Here is a 17,508-nt window from a genome sequence, read left to right as displayed (position 1 = left end):
AATATTAATATCAATCGCGCAGGATGTTGACTCAATGCCATCATTTTCCCTTCACGTCCGGTGACGAAATAAAACGTGTATAAAATTCAGCCGGAGCACGACATGCGTCCCGCATCAATGGATTGTCGGTTTCCGTCGGATCTCTGGTAACAACAATCACGGGACATTACAGTGTATCGGATGGTGTGCACGCGAGAGAAGGAGGGACGGAACAGAAACTGGAATGAAGGGTTAGGGCGAGCGTAGGGTGGCGGGAGGGAAATCCGTGACAAAAACTTAGGGGATCGTAACATTTCTCGATGCGTCAGCCGTAAAATTACAGGGACGCGCGCGTGTATTATTCCGTGGCGTGAGCGCGGCGGCAGTAAATCAGAATTGCAAGAACCGCCGCTAATACGGTTGTCGAAAATTGGTCAAGTAAGCCGCCGAAGAAGAAGAGAAATTGTAATAAGAAATATCGATGGTAATCGTACATTTTAAATGCTATTTCTTTTTCGCGCCGTACTACTTCAAAATTGTATTTCACTTTTAAATCGAGTCATATTTTTATGTAGCGCGCTGTATTAAACCACCGAGGCATATCTTCCTTCCACGACGATGCATAAAATAATTCATAGGCGCTATGAATGAAATTTCTTTCGATTCAAAAATAGATATAATGAAATATTTATGAATTCGATATTTAAAATCTACATTTCTATCTATATTTCTATTTGTATAAAAATATAACGCGCCATCAGCAATACGATTCTTTAGTCGTCGGATTAATCATTCAACGTGGCCGTTTGTTCGTATGAATCATGGTCATAAGCTTTTTGTGGCCGTAACGAGAATCCGCCGGTTCAATAGCATAAATATACTTGGAGTAATGTCCGAAACTTCTATAATCAGGCGTGATTTATGGGCAAAAATCAGTGGCTTTATAAAGCCTGAAAGGCGCCGCCTAGCTTTGGTGGAGGTGTCGGTCGAGATAAGTTTACGTCGGGCTAAATACCTGATCTAACGACTCATCGCGAACTATATAGACAAGCGGCGTAATACCGACCTGTCGCTGAAAGCTTTATTGTGATTTGTGAATCTACTTAGCGGTCATCTTATTTATCATTCGTTACGTTTAATAATGTTACCGTTACATAACGAGTTATTGATTTCGAGCCGAAATTATTTTATACTAGCTGACGACTTTCGTCGAAAACATTCTAAATCTGTTCCTCGATATCGCGTAAATCACGCACACATTGCGTATCAAACGAAAAGTTTTATAATGTTAATAATTTTCTTCACGCGACGTTTGTCCTTACATTTTTATTCTTTTTTAAATCGTTATTTATAAATACAGTAATTTTTATGGAAATGGTTTTGCTTTTAGGCCACTATAATACTGGCAATGAGTTTATTCGCGTGTAGATCGAAATAAAGCAATTTAATCTAGAGTTCTCGAGGCTCCGATAGTTTAAATCATAGCTATATAAACGTAGATATCTTATAGTCGGTTGCTTAAGGTAAGACACAAAAATCGCGCATTCGTGGAAACTACTAATCCTACGACAAACGTATCTGGATCTTGGCCCACTATTCAACACGGCACGTCTGAGCAGTATATTATTGCTCGCGGTGCTACAACACAATTGATCTAAACGCGCAACCAAGAACAACACATAGCGAGATTACTGTAATAAACATAGTTGGTCTGGCTCCAAGTCAGTTTATTGCAAGATTTTCTTTCCTATAGTCTTGAGCGCGATTTCTAAGACTTTTCGCGGCGTGATGACTCTCATGAATAAAAATTGTGTTTGCGATGATTTATAATCGAAATAAGAAACGTTACGAGACATATTCACAATCATACCTATAATTTCTATAATGAACTGGGCGTTCATGCTTTTGCAACTGATATAATTATCAATTTTTTTTTCATCGCAAAGCGCAAATAGATATCTTTTATTTTTATTTTTAATTAGCGCCATTAAAAAAAAAAGAAAAAAAATAGTCAAATTAAATTACACGTGGCAGATAGTATCAAACCTTAAAAAAAAAAGCGTTCGTTCAATGATCGCGACTGTAAAAGTATCTCATTCGCGTACGTTGACCCGATCCAAAAGAAAGATAACATTATCGAAATGCGGCAACGATTTCAAAACTCATGTAATATTTACGCGGGCCAATATCAGCTGAAATACGTACATATGCTCACGCGTACATTAACCAAAATTACGCGATTTACAAAGGTCATCAAGAGGCTAGCTGCCTATACGCCGTCCAAGATCAAACTCTTATATTACGGTCTAAAGAAAAATCATTTATTATTTTCGAAAATAAAGATTATATTAAGATAAAATCTTTTGGTCGCGACCGCGCGCGTCCAGCTGTTCTTTATTTGTTCGGACATTGGCGAGGCAACCGACGTGATGATGCCTCGCGGACAACGTATATCTCGCCGTCAGTTAAGCACACTCTTCCGCTTCCACCCGCGAAAGTAACGAGGAAAACGCTTCTCGTATACAGGTGCGCGCACAGGTGCACGCGAGCGGCTGCAGAACGCAACGCTTCCAACTGTATCTCGCGCGAACAAGTTTCGTTCATTAGCTCCACCTTGCACTCCGATTTTATCGCATCTCGTGTGGTGCTCGTATCCCACATCTTGACGCCTCGCCGCGGCGAGATACGTTACGTGCGCATAATCCCGTCAAGATTTTCGGATGCAAACGCGTCTTCGTTCTTAACGATAGCGCAAACGAGGTTTCAGTGTGAATGCGATCATAAGTTTGCCGATAGTATCTAGATGCCCTCGAGATAGATATTTAAAATTTGGTGTTCGAAGAAACTACCTACGCAACATGGTATTATTTATTTTACGTCTTAAGAATCTTTTTTTCTTTTTTATGTAGTACTGCCAATTAAATTATTATTCAACGATGGTTCGACCAACTCTCGGATGAATTCATAAATGCAATGCGCAAGATAATTAAAACGCGCGTTGGATAGATATGAATAGATGTGTACATGCCTGTCTTTTTAATCTCTAAAATAATATCGCGTTGTTTCCGAAGTACTGACCGCTCTTCGCGAATTGATGCATCGCGACACGCGAAATATTCATTTCTATTTAATAAGCGCCGAGATAATGAAAGAATTGGATACATTCATCGAGATGATGTCACTGAAATATCACGTAACAGAGTGTGCGATGCCTGCGATTTTCACCAAGTAAGCGTGGCAGTTTTATTAAAAAATCGAGCTGACGCGAAAATAGCTGGGCGTCGATTTCGCGTATGCACGTGCGTTCTCCGGAAATCTCGCGTGCGATCGCGGCTCGCGGCGTTCGGAAGCATCGTAACCCGTAACTCGCATTCGTTCCCGCAACAATCGAGTGAGTTTCTTAAGTCACTGTTACCGGCAAACTCCCACGGAATCGTTCTAGATTTTGTAATCAGGCCCATTGTCGACGTTTCTCCCTTATTTCGCGCCGCGTGCGCGCCCGTGTGTGCGCGGGTCGCGTCGCGTGCACGTGCATGCGTTGAGACTATTTTACGGCGAAAATATAATTGCCGTCGGCGCGGTACGGTTTCCTTTCCGGCGAAACACGCCACGAGCACGCGTCCGCGAACATTTCCTTTTGCGCGATCATCGTCGTCGCCCATTGTGCCCTGCGAATGGACGAGATTGTTCTCCCCTTTGTCGATTCTCCGTAAGCGGTCTTTGATACCCGCGACGCCGCGATCGGGACGCACGTCGACCGTGACGTTTCGCCATCCGCAGGTGAGACGTAGGTGCCAGTCGGACGCGCAATCGCTGAGAAAAGTATGGATTTAGTGCGCGCAAAGCTCGTAACAATGCGGGACATACCGCGGTAAGTTGCGCAAGCAGCCGGGCCATTTTCCAAGCGACTTTATTGCGTCGCCGAGATTTTTCAAACCGTGAGAAATTAACGCGCGATGTGTGAACGATCGGAATAGCGATGAGATGAAAATCTATCGTCCAATTGTTAAGGATATACAATGCACTCGCGCTACATTTTCCAAAGTAACGTCTGATTTTAACACCTTTCCTGTCGTAACGAACATCCTTCAGGATTTGATGAAATACTGTTAAATCTAATTTCATCACGATCCGCTGGCACCTACACGCGCATGCTTGTCGCGGGATCGCAGATCGACGGCGGCGGACGACTAAAAAGTAGCGCAATCTGATTCACGATTAAGCAAACCTGTGAAAAAATACTTTTTAATTGAGAGAAACATTGTGAAATTGCCGCGATACTGTTCATTGTATCCGGACTGATGAGAGCCCGCGGATATATGTGACAAGTAAAGAATTGCGCTCATTGTCTGTTGCGCCGCCGCGAAGAGCTATCGCCCGCGATCGCGTTCGTCCGATAATATTTGTTACTCGACTACTTATTCCAGATTTTCTATGAGAAAGTTGCGGAGGATGTCGGCTATATTACTCGAGCGTATATAATAATCAACCGGCGCGCGCGATTCCGTACGATGCGCATAAGGTTTCCCACGTGATGCTGTCGAAGTATCCGCGGAAATTAAGATGTTCGTGACGCAAGTAGCTCATCTCTCTCACCGTCAGTTTCTAACAGAATTGAATTACGTTGTCATATAGCGACATTTGCACGATAAGAGTGAAGAGTGGAAAATTTCGAGATATTATACATCAAAATTAATTATCTCAAACAACCGACGAGTACTAAACGTGGCAGTAAAAAAGAAAAAAAAATCTATTGACGTTCGTTTGATTTAATATATTTTCGGGACCAACCATACCTGCGTAATATCTTTTCTTAACTGTAGCTAAATATTCTTACTGTTATAAAATTATAACAACATATTGCGTTCGATAATGATAATGGGACGATAGCGGATGGTCTACCAACAAGAAAGGTGTATGTAACAGTGATCTCATTTCTTTTATCTCGGTGTACTCGCAAACATCATTTCATATACGTAACGTAATCATTACATATGCTTCTCCGAATTCAGTGATAAAACTGCCAGTAATATAACGATGCATATTTATGATATGATAAAAATTTATAACATTTGTTCACGAGCAATCCGTCTGACACATTTCCAATTACATTTGCCAGGAAGATTATTTTATGTCGACCATCGCGATACCTACAGTTTCTCACGTTATAAATACTTGATTAATAGCGGTTGATCGTAACAGATCCATCCGCTGCACAGTAGGAGGGAACTTTTGTGAGTTTTATATATCTATAGGCGCATGAAGAGAGCAGGAGCATAATCACGCGAGCACGAGGTTGTTGGCAGGAATTCAAACGTTGCGACAACGTGCAATCGCGCGCGGATATGCATACCCGTCGTCGTTCTCTCTTTTCCCCGATTTCACCTAAATACCACGAGCCACCCGCCTGGCTTGTCAACGGCGCAATTCGAACGTTTTGTTATCTCAATCGGCAGGTCTGTCCATTTATTTCGACGTACATGTTATTACTTGTCAGTGCTAGAGCGTATAATAAGGCGGAATGCGCGGATTATCGCGGAGGAAGTTCAATTTCTCGTGGAGGATGTGCGTTGCACGATACTTTAATACATAGAAGTGACGGAAAAAGAGACGTTATTCTTCTTCTTCTTCTTAATGCGCCGCTCGCCGCGGACATCGCGATTGCTTAGGGCATTACAAGTAATCATATCTGCACAACACAAATGATACCAAGATAATGATACAAAACGTGGCTTTCAAATCGCGTCCGGCAAGAATCGTTCGCTGCATTCGCAATCGTGGAAACACGGCGGATTCCAAGAGCGCGTTTAAGTGGGGAACATTATATCTTGATAGACAAATCACTCGAAGATTATTTCTTCTGTACCGTCAAAATACGTACGGGAGTCTTGCATCGCGCGCTGAGTTACTTTCTCTTGTCGATTCGCGCGCGACGTTCGCGAGAGCAATCAAAGACATGATCGGTGGTTTGTTCGTCTGAATCTTGCAGCTGATTGGTCAATTAGACGGGAAACACGTAGGAGGACTACACTCCTACCGATGTGCAGGGGGAAGACCGCAAGGGAGAGGGCTCAGAAGAGGATATTTTAATTATCGTCGTTGAGTATACTTCGCCTTCGGGTTCAGCACGCAGTTATCGATTGCGCGCGTTATTAATTACTTAGGAACATAAAATCATCCTCCGCACACAAATACGACTCATTATATAGATTACTATTTTCCCGAATAAACATTCTTCGGAAAAAAAAAAAAAAAAAGAAAACAAAATGAGTGCAGCTTGTAAAATAAATTTCAGATTTAACAATATATGTTTATGTATAAGTTATATTATAAATTAATAGAAACAGAGGTAATTTTAATAGAAAAAGTGAAAATGGCGAATGGTACCACGATCAAATGTCAGTCGAACAGCGCGGCGGAAATTTATTTATATTTTTCATTTAAGTTGATTTTTTTATGTATCTGTATCTGTTATATATTTTTAAGTCCAACCAAACTGAGTAAGAATACACCACAAGTTGTGCCTCACCCGTAGAGTATGTTTCAGGCAAGGAACAAGGAATGCCAGCATTCGCACGTGGACCACAGGAAGGTGGTCCACCGGAAATGAGTGACGAAAGATTGGCACATATTCTCTCGGAATCGAGTCATATGCAAATGAGAGGTGAGCACGAGGTATCGAACGACGCCGACAGCAAGAGTCCGAGTAGAATCGGTTGTCCGAGTCCGTTCAACAAAGATAGACTGGACAGCCAAAATAGGAGACTGAAGAAGTATGAAAACGACGACATTCCCCAGGAAAAGGTGATGAGGATTTATCAAGAAGAATTGGCTAAGCTAATGGGCACAAGAGTGGAGAACCTTCGTCCGCGAGAATTCCCTAGGTACCTACTTACATTACGTATTTAAAATAATAAAGTTGGATATTTAATTTTCTAATTCCTTAAATATATTAAATTTCGTTGAATATTCAATTTTTTTCGTTTAAAAAAAAAAAAAAATGCCCGCTAGAGTTAAATATGAAATATATGTATGTCAAATATAATTTAAAAAAAATTTTTTACGCGATATACATATAATTATGTATATATAAAATAATATAAAATAATATAAAATAATAAAGCGTAAATATGAAATTATTATACGATATTTGATTCATGTAATACGATTGCATTTACCGCGATTAATCATTATTGAGGACAGCACACGACCTCGATTGACCGTAGTGCGATCTTTCCACATTTTTTCAGTGGCACTCAGGGCGGTCTTCAAGGAATCGAGCGTACTCAGGAAGATATTCGATTGGCATTAGATGCTTATCACCGCGAGCTCCAAAAATTGAATGCCACACCAGGCCAGAATCCTTCAATGGCCGGATTGCCAGGATTGCCCGGATTACCAGGTTTGCTGGCACTTCAGCAGCAAGCTCTTCAACAGCATCACTTGGCCGCAAATGGTGGCGGTGGTGTTCAAGACTTGAGTTTAGGCAAAGTGGATCCGCGCAATAAAATGATAAACGGTGTGTCGGAAGAAGAAAAAGAAAAGATGGAAGAGGCGATGAGACATGCCGGAAGTGCATTCTCTTTAGTGAGGCCGAAGCAAGAATCGACAGGTCCTCAATCAACACCTGGTGGTTCTAGCGCGAGTTCACCGCTCGGCAATTCTATACTTCCCCCCGCGATGACTCCCAACGAGGAATTTTCGAGTGCAGCGGCAGCAAGCCCTCTCCAGAGAATGGCCTCCATTACCAACAGTCTGATAAGTCAACCGTCCACTCCAACTCATCATGCGGCTAATCAAAGACCGCTGAAAGCTGTGCTTCCTCCGATCACCCAACAACAGTTCGACATGTACAATAATCTTAACACCGAAGATATTGTAAAAAGGGTAAGCGCGATTCAAGTTATTATATTGATTACGCCATTTATTTTATTTTATTTTATTTTTTTTCGTTTAATTTTTATTTTATATATATTATATATTATATATTATATATATTATATATATTTTTTATATATTATACATATAATATTTTATATAATAATAAATAATTTTAAATATTAATAATAAAATATAGTTTATATGTAATTATAAATATCTACTGATGTACAGGTGAAGGAACAGCTATCTCAGTATTCGATTTCGCAGCGATTATTCGGCGAATCGGTATTGGGACTATCTCAGGGATCAGTGTCGGACCTCCTCGCGCGTCCAAAACCGTGGCACATGCTGACCCAAAAGGGTCGTGAGCCCTTTATTCGGATGAAAATGTTTCTCGAAGATGACAACGCGGTGCACAAGCTTGTCGCTAGCCAGTATAAAATCGCACCGGAGAAGCTAATGAGGACCGGCGGCTACGGCGGCCTGCCTCGTAAGTTTAACTCAGGTCAATATAGATGTTTTGTTACTTTATTATTAACGTAGTTCGGGAGCTCTGGTATGTCTGTGTCGAGCACGACGTCACGATAACGTGTATCTTGTTACGATAAAAAGCAATTTGAAACAAGCATGACATATTTGTAATATAGACGATTTTTTTTTTTTTTTACTTTATTATAGAATAATATTATATAATAAGTTAAATAATATTAATAAATAATAAAAATATTATAAAATAAGTTAAAAATTATATTTATCTGATCGATAAAATTAAATAGATAAATAATTGTATTGTTTGACGTTCGTAGAAGAGCTTTCGAACTATTACGCTTCGTTTATACTTAATGAATTTTTTTTCAATTAATTTTTTCATTGTTACAGCTTGTGGAACGCCTATGAAACCTATGCCACCAACAAAACTCGTTCAAGAACAACTTCAGAATGCAGCAAAAGCGCAAGCCGCCGCTCAAGCAGCCGCGCAAGCAGCCGCGCAGCAGCATCAGCAGGAAAATCAGATGCAGCTCGGCCCGCCACAACAAAGTCCTCAGCATCCACAACATCCTCAACCTCCACCGCCAATGATGCTGACTCCCCCCGGACCTCATCATCCTCATACTCAACTTAGCATGCAAGAACTCCAAAAGAAACAGCAGCAGCAGCAGCAACAAATGTCATTACATTCGCCGCATCACCAAATGGCCCCATCGCCTCTTCGAAGTCTCCATCCGCACATTTCGCCAAGTGTATATGAAATGGCCGCTCTTACGCAAGATCTTGATACACAGACAATCACGACAAAGATCAAAGAAGCGTTACTAGCCAATAATATCGGTCAGAAAATTTTCGGCGAAGCGGTTCTCGGTCTGTCGCAAGGCTCCGTCAGTGAATTATTAAGCAAACCGAAACCGTGGCACATGCTTAGTATAAAAGGCCGAGAACCTTTCATTCGAATGCAATTATGGCTGTCAGACGCGCACAACGTTGATCGACTACAAGCGCTGAAGAACGAACGACGAGAGGCGAATAAGAGACGACGTAGCAGCGGCCCCGGTCATGACAATAGCTCCGATACTTCGAGTAACGACACAGCCGAATTTTATCACGCAGCATCTCCTGGCCCAGGACCTACCACCGGAAAGAAACAGCGAGTACTTTTCTCAGAAGAACAAAAAGAAGCTCTAAGACTTGCTTTCGCCTTAGATCCTTACCCTAACGTGGCTACTATCGAATTTCTCGCCGGTGAACTCGCCTTGTCCTCGAGGACGATAACAAACTGGTTTCATAATCATCGAATGAGACTGAAGCAACAGACGCCACACGGCCAACCGGAACCGCAATCGCCGCGAGAACCCGGCCAGCCGTTCGACCCTGTTCAATTCAGATTGTTATTGAACCAAAGACTGCTGGAAATTCAAAAGGAGAGATTGGGTTTAGGAAATGTACCTTTATCTTATACTCCGTACTTTAATCCTAATCTGGCGGCTCTGGTAGGTAACGCATTGAAAGAACAATGCTCTGGTCTCGATCTCTCCATGAATGCCCTGAAGAGAGAGCCTAATCAAGAATTTGAGGACGAAGATGTCGAAGACGCGATGAGTAATTTAGGTAGTGAGGACTCGGAAGGTTCAGCGAGTAGTATAAAAAGAGAACCTACAGAAACACCGACGGCACCTACGACAGTCAGGTCAAACAGAAGAAAGCCTGCGGCACCGCAATGGGTAAATCCGGAATGGCAAGAACCGACAAGAGCGGGCGATGAAGTTATTATTAACGGCGTTTGCGTGATGCAGACGGACGATTACGGAGTAAAGAGAGAGGCTGAGGAAACTATAAGAGTCGAGCCGACACCAGTGCAGGACCGATACGAAGAAGACGCTCAAAGCGACGTCTCATCCGTGTCAGGTAACAACGGAGCCGATCGCGATAGCCCGCTTCCCAGCCCGAAGTCTGGTCAAAACAGTCCGACGACATCGCTCAGACCGCCGTCGGCGCAACAGACGCAACAATCCACGGAAGAAAGTCCGAAGGACGTGGTGAAACACGAACCGGAGGAAGCGTGGGATTATTAGAACAATTCGAAGCATAAAATTCCATGAGATTACGCGCGTGTGCGAGGTTTCGTCGAAGCATATTATTAAAATATGCCAAAACGACGCTTTGTAAGAAAAAAAAATAAAAAAAATAAAAAAAAAACGTTCCGCAAGGATCACCGATCTAGTTAAGTTTTAAATGAGAAAACCAGCTATAGGACTCGATCGTCCGAGTCCTGCCTACCACGAGGGCATTATCATAGTGAGGCGAACGCAAAAAATCTAGAAAGAAATCATCGGAGAGGAAACAAGAGGATATCTTGGTCGACGGACGAGCGCCAGGAGAATAAAACGATCAAAACTGAACGGAGCTCAATCAAAAGGACTCACATTGTGACGTTTTCTATGCGGCAAGTGTTACGAGATCAGTGTCGGTGCGCGCGGGTCAATGGCGAGATCGTATCATTTAGAGGACTGTGAAGTACAACGGGTCCGGCTGTGGAAGGACGACGGGCTCTCGTTGCAATTCGCTCGAAATTCGAGAGAACCCTGGCTACTTTCGCTTTCGAATGACACTCCTCCTCTCAATAATGAATGATCGATGGAGTTATCATTCGAGAGAAGGCGGAAACTAGGAGCGGACTAGATAATGCACGGAAAACGGAGGTGGTCCGGGTTCGCCACAGTGCAATCTCCCAGTAACTAATTGTTAGATCGAATTATTATTAATTTTTAACGAAAATTACGCGCGACGGTACGGCCGATTAATAATTATTGCATAATTGTGATTCATGTTATTGTTTATACTCGCCTCCCAATATCCCCCCCATAGCGATTAAGCTGTTAATGTTGTATACTCTTCTCTCTATCTCCAGTTACGTACCTTTTTATCTCTTTCGGTTAAGACTCGACATTTTCCCTCTCTCTCTTTTCCTACTTTTTGCTTATCCATCTATTTATAAAATTGCGAGGAGAATGATCACTTAAGACCGTTACCAATGTTATTATTATCACTGCTATTATATATAATTACAAATTATTAATATTATTATTAAATAATTATAATTATCAATTATTAAATATTCTCAGTTGTCAAGAGCACTGTCATCGATTACTATTTTTACGTTGATATGTTGAACGGCGAATGTAAAATACCAAAAAGAAGTAAATTTATTCGTTCCACGAGTGGATTATTTAAATTTCCTTTTTCTATTTGTTGAAAACTATTAGCTACGCTAAATTAATTGGTGATGAATATCTTTGACGATTAATATTATTTAATATTCTTTTAACTATTAATTGCATTATATTTATATTATTGTATTAGTAGGCTTATGTTATCATATTTCTATTCTTATTGCATCAGTAATCATTAATATTTTATTGTTTTATCAGAATCATTATCGTGACAACAATGTGGCTTGCAAAGCCAATGTGATAGAGCTTATATTGCTACGATGCATAAAGAAAAAGAGCGTGCGAGGAAAGGACGAACCGGCACGTCGATTTCATCGAATGAAGCGAGAGATTGCGCGAGTTTAATGTGCGATTTCTATAGCATATGTAAATATCTGTAAAAAGGAAAAGAATGGCAGAAACTTGGGGAATACGAAAACAAAGAATTACACACCCACACACGTACAGACACACACATACACAGACTTATGCACGTATATATACACGTACGATCTTGTATATTTACTTACTTACCACACTTAACTATCTAATAGCGTACGAATATATCCACGCAGCCTAACAGCGGTACACATTCAACAACCGCACGCTGGATTTTCACTTTTCGCACCCGATATTGCGCACCCCGTAAGAATAAAGCTGCGCAATCGGTGACGAGCGACGAGATAGAAAAAGAAAAAATTCAACTGTGTTTCAATCACCGCTCATTGCGATCTGTGAAAATCCAGCGTTCGGGCTATTATAAGCGGCGCAAAAGGAAAACGCGTAATTATCAGAATTTGCCGTAAATTAATCGATGCCTAGAAGGAGAGAAAAATGCGCAGAAGACACTTCGAGGCGATTTGGAAGGACATTAGGAGCGAATGGACGTGCGAATGAGTGAACGTGTGATGAACTTCGTAAGAGAGAGAAAGAGAGACAGTCCTCGAATTATTACGAATCAAACTATAGTATTTACCAGAATAAATTTTAATCTTCAATTAAATTCTAGTCCGCAGTTAAATATTAAAAAAAAAAAAAAAAAAAAAGGGGGAACCTTGAATGATGTTGTACGAGGCAGAGACGCATGAATATCGTGCGAGACGATCGCTTCAGAAGGGCATTGCGAAACGAGACCAGTGATCGATTGATTCTAATTATTTTATCCCCATTTGCCAATCCCTAATTTTTTTTTTTTTTTTTTTTTAAGTTTTTGTCACCACGAAAGTCGATCGGACCGGATTATCGAATGTACATATTACTATACTTGCGATTACATCTCGTAACTTAATGACGCTGATTCCGCCTGTCGACGAGCGATCCTAAGTTTTACTGAGTAGTCCTACTAACGATCAGCGAAAACGCGTACAATCACGGCGAAAATATCCGTATTTCATTGATCGCCCATGTCGAATAATAAATTGATTAGGCTACGACAGTAAAAACTCTGGACGCGAACAGGCTACGATAAAGCAGGGAGAAAGAACACATTCAAACATACATACATACATGCACACACACAGAGACAGACACACACATACACAAATGTGCGATCTCACATCTTCGAATACCAAACTAAATTATTTCGCTCGAGCATTAGTCTAATATTCATCTTTACGATTTGTCGACTTGGGTTAACTGTATGACTGACACGGCATCCGCTAGCCACGAATCCGTAGATAATCGTCGATTTTCACGACGGGGGTCATTATTTTCAAATTTGTTGCAAGTACTATAATAACGTGACTCGTGCTGACGAGAGGCGATCGGATTTTCATAGCAACCGCGACCGAAATACGCGACAGCTCGACGGATAGGCGTCTTACGATTTATTATACGTATACATTATAATTATTTCCCTGTTCTTCATTCGCGGCAGACAAGTGTAACGCATAGATTCTTTGTAGATACAAGATAGCCAATAGACAGCCGATAGCTTTAATTATTTAAACAATACAGCTTTTATGTCGAGAACAAAGATCGACGACCGTCTATGGTACACGGCGGACATGTAATATAACGTAACGAATACACAAGTGCGTATTTGCGTGCGGATGCGTTAGCGTTATCGACAACGGCGGAAAGGAGGGAAATCATATCGTAAAACCTAATAATATTTTACAACAAAAGGTAACTGTAGATAGACATTTAAAAGCTGTTGAGGCCCCCAGGACGCGCGAGGGAGAGGCGCGCGCGTGTACCGAAATGCACGTGCGCGGGCACACGATCAAAAAAGGAGAGTAAACGAACCACGAAGGACACTGTCATCCAGTAGTGAAAATAATGTATTTAAAACAGACAAGAAGGTTTACCTAAAGTAATAGTCTATTGATTTGTATTTCATTTCGAACTGTATTATAGCTTTAAAGAGTATCCTGTACATTGCATAAACACACGAGCACTATTGTTTTAAATTGTACGTTTACGATTATTATACGAAGATAAAAAAGAAATAAATAAGGTATACAAGATATTGAAGATACATGAGCGATTCATTAAACTATGAACGTAACCTGCGAACCTTTCCAATCCCTTTCATAAACCTAATTTAAAAATAGTATTAAATTATATCACCTATCTACTTCGTTAACTTTTAAGTTCTGCGAGCTAATTACTAAATATAAGAACAATAACAATCATTTTAACCTCAGAAACATTATGAGATTACATTATCGCTGCTACTTAATTTTTTTTTTTTTTCTAATTTTGAACGATTTTTCTTCAAAGAAAAAAACATACAGTTTAATCATAAAGTAACTCGAGTGGAAATTTATCAGCTAATTTAATTTTGCGATAGGAATCAATTTCCACTCGAGTAAAAAATCATCTTTACTGCATATAAATAAATTTCTATTAGTCACATTTTTTTTCTTTTTTTTGTTTTGTCAAAAAATTGAAATAGAAAATTTATATTTTAAATATTACGCTAATTATTGTAGCAACCTACCATTTCTCTTTTATTTCCGTATTGATTTTCTATTAATGTAATCTCATTAAAACTTAAATTTTTGACACAAATAAAGTAGCTGAAATAATTAAAAATATTTTCGCTGTTTTCGCTAAACTAGATATCTGTTCTTCAAATTATTTTAAAATATTAGACACTTTTTTAATTTTTTATTAACCAATTTTGCAGCGGCATCGTGCAGATAAAACAAGAAGTATAATTTGTAATGCAATTAATTACCGTTGATTGCAAATATAAATTTTAAGTATATTTACAGAAATCAAAGTGACTGATCAGACTTTTCCATAAGAGGTAAGTTACCAACTGCAACCTACATCATACATATAATAGACTTTCAAAGGAGTACTATCTGTTGTAGTCAATAACTTATCTTCTATGATAAGAGGCTGGTTCTCTAATTCATTTTGTATAAAAAATATAAATATACATTTTTTTATCTATAAGTAAAGAAATTACTTATTTATTACGTTAACAAAATATTATTTATATTAGATTGAATAAGCCAGACTTTTACCGTGAGAGGTAAGTTACTGACTGAACCTGAAGATACCTACTAAAATCTCCAGCATACGAGATGCAAGCTGTAGATTTTTAGCAGCTTATAGTCGGTAACCTATCTCTTGTGATAAAAGACTGGTTAGCAATTCTGATTCACACTGAAGATATACATAAAATTAATATTTGCAATCGAAGGTAACTAATTGTGATATAAAATAATGCTACAAAACTATACTTTTCTTATATAAAAAATTATACATTTTAGCATAATTATAAAACATTTAAAAATAAAATACGCGCTGTTGTTACATTAAAAAAAAATTTTTGTTACGAATTTTAATATTTAATTATATTTTAACAGTTTCTATCTAATATATTGTTGCTAAATATATTTAAGTTAGAAAATAAAAAAGTTTGAACGGCATCTGGGTGGATGATTAAACACGTGGGTGCTATGTTTAGGATACTATCATTCAGCTTCACTCAACGAAAATGTCATCGTTCTAATCCGCACATGGTTACACACTATCTTGGCTACATGTCCTAACCGATATGGTGCGCTGCTATAGTAAAAAGCTAAAGAATTTCGCTCATGCGAAGCTGAGCCTTGCACAAGCATAGTTTACCGAGCGAACGATGCGCAAGATCGGATTTGTCAACGATTTGAAATTTATCCGCGGAAAATCCGTCCCCCTTCTTAGTAGATCAAACAAAATAGTTGCCGGTGAAAAGTACCACGATACCTTAGGTAACTTGTTCTTAATCGAGATGAAAGTGTAAAGATTTCCACGATAAAAATTAAATTACATTTTATAGCAATACGCGACAAGCTAAATAGATAAAAGTATAAATATATATTTTTAATTTACCCAATTTCAAAGACCGATTTATTGAGAATATGTATTATTTATCTCTAAAAATTTTTTATACAATTTTATTTTATAACACAATTCAAACATTTTATTTATTACTTTTAAATGCAAAATATCTGATATTGTAGTTTGGTTTCTCTAATGACGAAATATCTAGCATTGCTCCGCCATAGCTGTACAATTATTAAATATTACGCGCTACGATCACACGTAGATTTATGTACGAGCGTTGCGTTTACTCGACGTGAAGCGATGCCTAATTTAAGAGGTAGAAAAGGCTATGAGCTCGGAAAATGCAGCGAGACGCGGGAATAAATGATCGCGGGAGCACGCCAATAAATAACCGTTTATTAACGCGCTAATGCTTCACGTGAAATTAACAGAGGCGAGCCAGTCGTGCGAGAAAGTAAGAGAGAGAGATAGGAAGGAAAAGAGAGAAAATGTTACGACGATACGGGGAAAAGAGGCAGCGACGGGAGAGCTGGTGCAAACTCGAAGTCTTAAATGAGCCCGGCGCACGCTGCGGTTCTAATTAAAACAAACACGATTATAAGTTTCAGCCTGAATTTATAATCACGGCTGACGTGCGTCGACCTCTTAACAAATTTTACGACGCCCGACATTTCGTTTTCTTCGGTATATAACAAGCAGATCCCCAAGAAGCCCGAGCAACAATTTAAAGATTCGCGTATTTATTCGATATCTCGAGTACACCTCAAGCCATTTTTTTACCGTGCCCAACATGTTTCCGAATAAATACGATACATATGCTTTCTAGAGACACGTCTAATCCGCGTTTCGAATCGTCTCAAATCATCGAACGCTTTTAGGTATGATATCTTAAGTCACAATGTTTATTGACCCTACACAAATTATAATAATTTTTCTTCCGATTTTAATAAACGGAGAATAAGATCCCAATATCAGCGACACTGACTATCGGAGCTAAAGAAATCGGTGCAGCGATTATATCGACATTTAAACGCCCGCTGCGTGATCCCATCTCGAGCTAAGCTTAAGATCGTGCGTGTGCGACGGAACGTTTAATCCTATGTCTGTTTGCATCCACGTGCACTGTCTCATTTCATCCTCGCTTCACCTTTGAGATTACCTCTCGCTGGTGACATCTTTAACCGGACTGAGTCTACCGTTACCGGAAGTTTTAATCGGTACGTTGTCATATCAAAATCTATTGTGCACGTAAACAGCTGTTTTTTATTTATTGTAAATTTTTATAAAATATAAGTTTGCGTTAACTAAGAAATCCAATCGAGAACGCGAAAGCTTGAAATAATATTACCTATCTAAAAAACTAATTAATGTAAGTGCTAAATTAATTAAAACTGCTTCGATTTTTAATATAAATAATATTCGCTAGTAAAATTCTTAATGCATGCACGTGAAAAATATGTACACAAGAAAAAAAAAGACTACCAAATGTGAGTTTGTAAGGAGCATTTTAAAGCTAGAAATATTCAGATTCAGGTAAAAACCCTTTTAAAAAAAGAGTGAAAAGAAAGGAAAGCCGTGAGAGAATTGCCGAAAAGGATTTGACTTTTAAAAAATAGAAACGAATATTACGCAAAGAAGAAAGGAAAACCTTCTCTTC

General features: G+C 39.4%; 1 protein-coding gene across 4 annotated transcripts in view; it reads left to right on the top strand.

Annotated features, from left to right (window-relative positions):
* Cut (homeobox protein, cut) overlaps window positions 1–14,041 on the top strand; it is a 131,870-nt gene extending 117,829 nt beyond the window's left edge. Inside the window, exons 6-9 of one of the 4 annotated variants that reach the window (XM_070663477.1) lie at window positions 6,515–6,863; window positions 7,206–7,866; window positions 8,092–8,365; window positions 8,740–14,041. In XM_070663477.1, the coding sequence (XP_070519578.1) occupies window positions 6,515–6,863; window positions 7,206–7,866; window positions 8,092–8,365; window positions 8,740–10,427 (2,972 nt within the window). In that variant the 3' untranslated portion in view covers window positions 10,428–14,041. The remainder of the gene's footprint in view (window positions 1–6,514; window positions 6,864–7,205; window positions 7,867–8,091; window positions 8,366–8,739) is intronic. The other 3 variants (XM_070663479.1, XM_070663478.1, XM_070663480.1) reach the window with 3 other exon arrangements.
* Window positions 14,042–17,508: the final 3,467 nt, after the last annotated feature.

The sequence above is a fragment of the Cardiocondyla obscurior genome, linkage group LG11 (assembly GCF_019399895.1).
Source record: "Cardiocondyla obscurior isolate alpha-2009 linkage group LG11, Cobs3.1, whole genome shotgun sequence".
NCBI lineage: Eukaryota > Metazoa > Arthropoda > Insecta > Hymenoptera > Formicidae > Cardiocondyla > Cardiocondyla obscurior.
This window is presented reverse-complemented; position numbering and strand designations above follow the sequence as displayed.